Source organism: Gopherus evgoodei, chromosome 10 (genome assembly GCF_007399415.2).
Source record: "Gopherus evgoodei ecotype Sinaloan lineage chromosome 10, rGopEvg1_v1.p, whole genome shotgun sequence".
Classification (NCBI taxonomy): domain Eukaryota; kingdom Metazoa; phylum Chordata; order Testudines; family Testudinidae; genus Gopherus; species Gopherus evgoodei.
The window spans coordinates 18847558-18856139 of NC_044331.1; the positions used below are offsets into that span (position 1 = coordinate 18847558).

At 46.0% G+C, this 8582-nt stretch overlaps 1 protein-coding gene across 2 annotated transcripts; it reads right to left on the bottom strand.

Moving 5' to 3' along the window:
* Positions 1–758: 758 nt before the first annotated feature.
* RAMAC (RNA guanine-7 methyltransferase activating subunit) lies at positions 759–4330 on the bottom strand. 2 transcript variants are annotated; one of them, XM_030578726.1, is made up of 3 exons: positions 4234–4330; positions 2528–2703; positions 759–1179 (listed from the first exon to the last, which is right to left on the bottom strand). In XM_030578726.1, the coding sequence occupies exons 2-3, from the start codon at positions 2692–2694 to the stop codon at positions 987–989; spliced, it is 360 nt and encodes a 119-aa protein (XP_030434586.1). In that variant the 5' UTR covers positions 2695–2703; positions 4234–4330; the 3' UTR covers positions 759–986. The 2 variants fall into 2 exon arrangements, with proteins under 2 accessions (XP_030434586.1, XP_030434588.1); XM_030578728.1 differs by having other exon boundaries at positions 2528–2732; positions 4234–4313.
* Positions 4331–8582: the final 4252 nt, after the last annotated feature.

Sequence of the window (8582 nt, forward strand, 5' to 3'; positions counted from 1 at the left end):
AGCTCCCATTGGCCTGGAGCAGCAAACCACGACCACTGGGAGTCACGACTGGCCAAACCTATGGACGCGGCAGGTAAACAAACTGGCCTGGCCTGCCAGGGGCTTTCCCTGCACAAGTGGTGGAACAAGTTTGGGAACCACTGTCCTAATCTATAACAAAGGTTGAAATTGAACTGAATTTTTAAGTCCATGAATTTTATCCCTCAGTGTGCCATAAAGAGCTATCAAAAAAAATTGCAGGAATGTAGTAGTGCTTTAAAGAGAAAAAAAAAAAAAGGACAAGGGAAAAGAGGATACAAAGTTAAGCTATGCATTCAGCAGGGAGAAATACATCTTGTTTAAGAGTCTTCCTTTACATCTTTTACAATTCTTCCTCTGCTTTTCTATTTTGGTCAACATTATTTAAAACACAGAGAGCAATGTCTTCCTTGAACTTTCATGAACTCCAGCAGCATAAGCTAGCTCAGTAGTAATAGTAGTTCAAAAACAAATCCCACCCAGATTGCATGCTTTTCTTCCATTATGGATGACCATAATAAGCAACACTCCTCCCAAGCAAGGGACACAATAAGCATCAGAATTTCAAGAACACCCTGGCATGTATGCACACAGTCATTGTCTCTGAAGCACGTGGCAAAGCAAACTTCCATTTCCCTGAACTATTGATTTAAGATATAATATAATGGGATAATGTCAGGGACAAGGTGGGGGGAAAACAATGTTCACCGAGCAAAAAAGAATTGGAGGGAGAAACAAAATCATGTTGTCTGTGGGCTCACTAGAGATTGTTTATAGAATTTTATTACTCACAAAGGTCACACCCCTTCATTAATTTGCACTACAAAATGACATCAACAGGCTCTCTAAAACCAATATCCATTACCTAAAGTTACATAGAAAATACAAGAAAATTGAGCAAAACAAAACCCCAAATCTGGCATTCAAGTTAAATGGTTTTAGTGGATACTTAACAGCAAAATACCATATTAATAGCGACCGTAATGAGGCCTTGGATTGTAGGAGTTGTAGCCATAGTCATACTGGGGGTAGTAAGACTGTCCTTGTCTGTGCTGTTGGTAGCTGTTACCCCAGCTTCTTCCTGGCCACTGATTAGATCTATTACCACCTTGCCAGTCATGCCTGTCCCCCCTGCCTCTGAACTGTCTGCCATCTTGAAACCTGTAATAAAAAGAAATTTGCATAAACACCAGCTCAGATTTTAAAGAGGGAAAGTTTTGAATTCTTTCACAAACAAACTATTTTAGTGTATTCCTAAAATCTGGCTCCAGTTAGTAAATACACACACAACTGCTAATCCTTTTTAGGGCAAAATACATAAAGATATGATTATTCAAAGCTATCCTCCAACCCAAGATACAAAGATAGGTCAACTACTTACTACTAAGCAACAAACTACTGGCTGTCTTACAGGGAAAAAAATTTCAGCCTTTGTACTAACCATTCAAAATGAAATAAAAGGAATGGATTACTAAAATTTAGCTTAAAAAATCACAATTAATTCATAAAACAGATTTTTAAAGAATAACTTCTTCAATCATTTTTGGTAAACTGTAATTTACAACTTAAGTGTGAAGTTACTGACAAGTTAACAGAATGATGAAAACATTGGAATTGTTTATTTTTTAGAAGAATAAAGCCCCCATCCAGCAAGCACACTTAAGCACCTTCTTAACTTTATGCATATGAGACATTCCATTAGTATGTCTAAGTGTTTGCAGGCCTGGGGCCTAAGTAACTTAATATGAAATCTGGTCCCAGCAGTACTAAAAAGGAAAAAAAAATTGCCTGGGCAGCAAATGCTGGAATTGTCCTTTTTCCCAGCCCCCAAAATCAAGTGTCAGTATCCAAGCTTAAGGGAGCAACACTCCCAGCCTGGAGAAAAACAGTATAATTCAAAACATTTCTGGCAGCATATAATATGATCTTCCAGTGCACTTGCAAGAGGGAGATATATTCTATGGTCCTTACAAATAGACAAAAGTAGTGCAATCTAGCCTAGTCACAATATATCAAATGTTATCTGGGTTGCAAATTATATTCTTGCTAGTTGTACAAAAAAAGAGAGGTATGTCACTGGTGTGCTACTTGGCAGAGTCAGTTTTTCTGTTGACAATTATGCTTCTAAAGACAAGCTGTTTGTTGTTTAGAAGACAAACCTCTAATCTTTCCCCTTTCAAAAAAAAAAAAAAAAATTCAGTTCATGGCCAAGCAGCAACAGGCCCCAAGGGCAATGATTTAAGTGGTTCAAGCTCATTCTTTACAGAATAGCAGTCTGCCTCATACTCTTATATAGAATGAAAAAAACCACTGTCAGTATTAGTTTAGCAAAATCCTATCTTTGACCCTGGAGAGAAATGAATTTCTTTCAAATCAAGAAACCTGCCAAATAATGGGGAGCATACAGAAAACCTGCTTCTCTTTATTCTAAAGCAGAGAAACATCTTAGAGTGCTAGCTATGACATCAATATGTGTTTGTGACACTAACAAAGATTTAAAAATCAGTACCAATCTCTATTTCTTTGGTTACCACCAGATCTGTTTTTCCATTCTTCTACTAGTGGAGGCGGATCTGTTGGGCGTTTTAAATACTCTTGATATTCCTCATCATCTGCTGTAAATCGATGAGAAAACATCTCTTCATAATTCAGAGGAACTTCAGTTGAGGAAGTCATTGTGAAATACTATTAGACATAAAATACAATTGCAGCAGCTTAAAAAAGACATGAAAAGGACAGTTACCAAATCCACGTAGTGAAAATCGAGGTAAGAAAGTGTTACATTTTAAAATGTTATGTATTGGACTGACAATCCTGATACTGTCTCAACTATTCTGTAAATGAAGATTCAGGTAAGTATTAACTAATTTCCTTTCACTGCTTTAAACTTTATACCGGACCACTTCTAAGACAGAAAAAGTAGTCCAGTCTCCATGTGTTTACAATGACACCTACAGTGGGATTGCCACCAGACATTCAAAATGTAATGGGAGATTTTTGAGACACATCTATCTACTAGAAACTGAACTGAAACCATCAACTTATTACTCCTCAGCAACCTAACAGAGACAGCTATTATACAGCAGTTATGTTTAGGTCACTTCCGACCTGGGTTGTATTACAATCAGTCAAATAAAGGCCTCATATTTCCCTCTGAGAGCCATTTGGGAACAATTGGTGGACTCCAGGCATCACAGCTGTGACCTGCCCATAGCAAGGGAGATTTTTGGGGGGAGGTGGGGAGTGGGGACAGGAGTCAAGCTGAGACACAGACAGCAATGCATGGGGCACTGGTAGAGACCTACCTCCCCTCGCACACAACCCCTCCAGCCTCAAACACAGCCTTTCACTCTTCCACAGCCCCTGCCCCCTTCCCCACAGACACAGCCCCACAGCCTCCTGCACCCTCCAGTCCCCATAGACACAGCCCCCCCCAGACATAGCCCCTCCAGCCCCACAGACACAGCCCTCCCACAGCCCCCTCCAGTCCACAGACACAACTCCTCCAGTCCCACACACAGCCCCTCCACCTCCACACACAGGCCCCATAGACACAGCCTCCCACCCTTCCAAAGCCCCCACAGACACAGCCCCACAAACAGCCTCCTGCCCTCCCAGTCCCCATAGACACAGCCCCCCAGACATGCCCCTCCAGCCCCAGACACAGCCCCCAGCCTTCCCACAGCCCCTCCAGTCCCCATAGACACAGCCCCCCCCAGACACAGCCCCGCAAACAGCCTCCTGCCCCCCCAGTCCCCATAGACACAGCCCCCCCAGACACAGCCCCCAGCCTTCCCACAGCCCCTCCAGTCCCCATAGACACAGCCCCCCCAGACACAGCCCCGCAAACAGCCTCCTGCCCCCCCAGTCCCCATAGACACAGCCCCCCCAGACACAGCCCCGCAAACAGCCTCCTGCCCCCCCAGCCCCCATAGACACAGCCCCCCCAGACACAGCCCCCAGCCTTCCCACAGCCCCTCCAGTCCCCATAGACACAGCCCCCCCAGACACAGCCCCGCAAACAGCCTCCTGCCCCCCCAGTCCCCATAGACACAGCCCCCCCAGACACAGCCCCCAGCCCTCCCACAGCCCCTCCAGCCCCCATAGACACAGCCCCACAAACAGCCTCCCGCCCTTCCAAAGCCCCCATAGACACAGCGTCACCCCCCCACCTCCCCTCACAGCCCCCCGCCACCCTGCACACAGCCCCCTCACCCAGAGCCCTCAGCAGCCACGGTCCGCAGCCTTCCCGCAGCACGAGCCCTTCCTCTTCCGGGCCCGGGCCTCACCCCCCCCCGGCCCCGCTTCCAGCTTCCGCCGGCGCGGGGGGAGGGGGGGCGGGAGAGGCTGTGAGCCGTAGGGAGCGGTGGGTTCTGAGGCGGGGCTGGCCGGCGGGGCAGCGCAATGATCTCCCGCCGAGGGCTGGGCCTCTGCGCTGGATGTGCCCGTAGCAAGGCGCGCTGAGTGTAGGTCATTCAAGACAGGTGAAAAGCCCTTGGGTTTGGGTCAAAGCCCCAGCCCCGTGTGTAGGTCCCAACATCCCTAGTCTGCAAACACCTGCGCAGGTGAGTGGGCGAGGTGACGCAGTGGGGCCGCTAACGTGCATGGAGTTACTGACAGGCATAAGGGTTTGCAGTTGCTAAAGCCTTTCTTTGCAATTCGAGCTCTTGATTATTATTTAGTCAGGGCACCTAGACTAGTCAGCATCTGCCTCTGCTGTACTTTACCTCCGGGGATAAAGGCTTCTTTAAGACAAAGAACTGCATCTGACGAAGTGGGTATTCACCCACGAAAGCGTATGCGCCAATATGTATGTTAGTCTTTAAGGTACCACAGGACTCTTTGTTGCTTTTTAGAGATCCAGACTACCAGGGCTACCCTTCTGAAACTAGTTAGTTGTTTCCTCTTCCTTTAGATCTCTGTGATGTGAAATTTCTCAGGCCAGTTCAATTAAGTGTGTTTCCCGCATGTGAGCAACTTTGCATACTTGTTACCTTAGGAAAGGTAGTTTTCATTGTCAGAGCTCATTGAGTACTGCACATGCAACCTCCTCTGTATTTTAATGTATGGCTTTTATTTAGTATAGGATGTGATGTGCTTCGTACATCAGTGTAGTGTTAGTGTGTGTGCTTCTCTTCTGGAAAATAGTAACAATATTCTAAACAAAAAAGCAATACATAAGATAGCAGTATTTTCCCACTCTGCTTTGTGGTTCTCTGTGCTGAGAATTTTGAAGGCTAACCCTTCTTAGTATCTCAAATTATAGCAAAGGACATTCATTACTATTCAGAGACTTAATACATATTTGAGGCTAAGGTGGGATGAAATGACTTATCATGTAAAGTGTAGAGGAAAATGCTGTAATATTTGTTGTCTTGGCATGTTTTGAAATCACACTAAGTGAAGGGGAAAAAAATAACTGGAGCCAAATCCTGCAAACAGTTATGCCCTTGATCACAGTTAGCCACAAGTGGAATCCTGTTGGAGTTAATGGGACTCTGCCTGAGAGTAACTACTCACAGCAGTAACTTTACAGAATTGGGGGAGAGCCTCCAATCCTGCGAAGAATTATATATGCGTTGTACTTTATACATTATGAGCTTGATCTGAAGTCCTGTGAAGTACAAGTAGAAATCAGAAATATGTGGGTTTTTCAGGGACTATTAGAGTGTATTTTATTTAAAGGGTAATATAAAATATGTGAGCTTTAACAGAAAAACAATATTCAAATTGATAAAATTCACGCAGCACACTTTATGCTTACTTATACCAATTATCTCTAACTGCATATCTTTAAAAAGTTGATCATTTTGCTCATTCCTAGAGTTCAAAGGAACTTGTTCGTTTTATGTATAAAAGTTTTTGAAATTGTGTGAAGTGTGATTCCTGTTTTATGGCTTATTTTGTATTAGCACGGAAAGGTCTATCTTTGTGTTGTGTATACGGCCCTGCTTTAGCAAGCTACTTACACAACAACCTAAAGTTAAGCATTATGAATATTGCATTGACTTCAGTGTGCTTAAAGTTAGGCATCTGCTTAAGTACCTTCTTGAATTGGGTCCTACGTGCATAAATATTTCAGGCAGAAAATTAAGCCTTCTCTTATTTACTAGTTGAAGTTCAAGTAAAATTATGATTACTAATTTATGAACTGCCACAAATTGACACTGGATTGTATAGCAGTAGGTCATTGCTACAATGATCATAGCTTCTTTTTCCTAAGGGTTTGCAGTTTGGGTGTCTGATTTTGCTCCCATCTTTTAAGCATGAGATTTATTTGAGACTGTAAGACACAAGAAATTGTGCCCATTTCATTGTTCTCCACGTCATTCTGACCACTACAATACACTTAATACAGTAACTCTTACAGCGTTTTCAGTGTTTACTATTAGTCATAATTCTTGAGCCCAGATTCTCTTTTTCCCCCACCCCCACTCTCTCATGCTTCATATGAGAAAGTGTTGGGTTTTTTTCTAGGACCCTGTTAGAAGAAAAGCAATGATTTTTATAAGTTTGTAGACCCAAGAGTCCTATCATACTTGACCCTTTTCTTTATTGCTCACAGATAGTAGTAAAGCACAAAAATTCACAATAACATATAGCACTTAAAAAAGTCTTCAGTGGCAATATTGCCGCCTACTCTCCAGAAAGATCAGATTGTAGGAAAACTGTTCATGGTTTGATGTAAACAGAAATATCACATGTTGCTTTCCTGCATGAACCAAAGGAGGACTGATCTCTCAGTCACAGAGTAAAATGGATGACCAGGATCCAAATAGCCAACTGCAGATATCTTAGCCTGGGGTCTCCGGTTCTAAGCAAGATTAATTTTCATTTGAATCTGAAAGATTATATTCTTACTCTAATGCAGGGGTCTCAAACTCAATTTACCTTAGGGCCCATGCCAGTCCTCAAATCCTTCCAACGGGCCAATATGTCACTCATGCTGCCAGAACCTGTCCCCCAGAACTCTGTCCCCCACCTGCCTATGTCTCTGGGAGGGAGTTTGGATGGGGGAGGAGGTCTGGGGTAGGGGATTGGGGTGCAGGATCTGGGAGGGAGTTTGGAGGCTGCAGTAGATGTGGGGAGGAGGTACATGATCTGGGAGGGAGTTTGGGGGCTAGGGGTGTGTGTGGAGAGGGGGTGCAGGCTCGGAGAGGGAGTTTGGGGGCAGGAGGGGGTGTGTGGGAAGGGGAAGTGGCACAGTTGGGAAACCATTGAAAAACTTGCCAGAAACAGACAGGAGGGGAGGAGCTTCATCATTGCCTTAAACACCAGAGGTGTAATGGCAAGGGCGGCTCTAGACATTTTGCTGCCCCAAGCAGGGCGGCATGCCACGGGAGGCACTCTGCCGGTCGCTGGTCCCGCTGTTCTGGGGGACCTCCCGCAGGTGTGCCTGCGGAGGGTCCGCTGGTCCCGCAGCTCCACGCCTGTGGGAGGTCCACCGGAGCCGCGGGACCAGAGGACCCACCTGTCGCCCTCCTGGCGACCGGCAGAGCGCCCCCCGCGGCATGCTGCCCCAAGCACGCGCTTGGCGTGCTGGGGTCTGGAGCCACCCCTGTGTAATGGGTATTAGCTAACCCTGATTAACCCATCGTCACACAGGAGAAAACATACATATGATGGGATAGACCAGGATAGCACCAATATTTTAACACTTTATGTTGTATGTAGTTGGACATTTGTAGTTGAATCTGCACTTCACGTAGTCTTGTTCTTCAGGCTACAAGAATCCATGAGAACGGACATAGCAGATGTGATCAAGGTGGCAGCAGACATCTTAGAAATACCTTAGATAAACACACGATCCTGATGCTCAACCTGTACATAGACGAGGTTTAAGGGCCATATTTTAAAGGTATCTAGGTGCCTACACATGTTGATTTGCACCTAGTTGCATTTTTTAAATCATGAAGGTGCCTAACTCAATGGAAGTTAGATACCCAGGCACTTTTGCAAATCTAACTAGGCATCTGTCTGCATTTTGCGGTGTCTAAATACCTTTAAAAATCTGACCCTAAGTGTTTTCAGAATCAGGCCCTTGGCAATTCTCTTTCCATTCCTGCTATGGCCTTCTTCCTTGTAGTTGTCTCTAAATAACCTATGTGTTCTCTTTCTACAATCAACCAGGGCTGGTGCAATCATTTAGGTGACCTAGGCGGTTGCCTAGAATGCCAGCATTTGGGGGGCACTATTTTCTTCGGCAGCGACCGCGGCAGCCAGATCTTCGGCTGCCCCGGTTGCCGCTGGCATTTAGGCAGAGGGAGCTGGGGCAGGGGAGCGCGGGGAGGGCCGCCTGCAACAAGTGGGTGGGGAGGCGGCACGCAAGGGAACTCCCCGCCCCACCTCCTCCTTGAGCGCAGCGTGGCTGCTTCACTTCTCCCGCCTCCCAGGCGTGTGGCACCTAAGCTGATTGGTGCCGCATGCCTGGGAGGCAGGAGAAGTGAAGCAGCCACGGCGTGCTCAGGGTGCGCGTGCTCGTGCGTGGAGAAGGGATGAGCTGGGGCAGGGGTGGGTGCCTCAGGGCGGTGGGTGGGGTGTGGGAGCTGCTGCAAGGGGGGCGC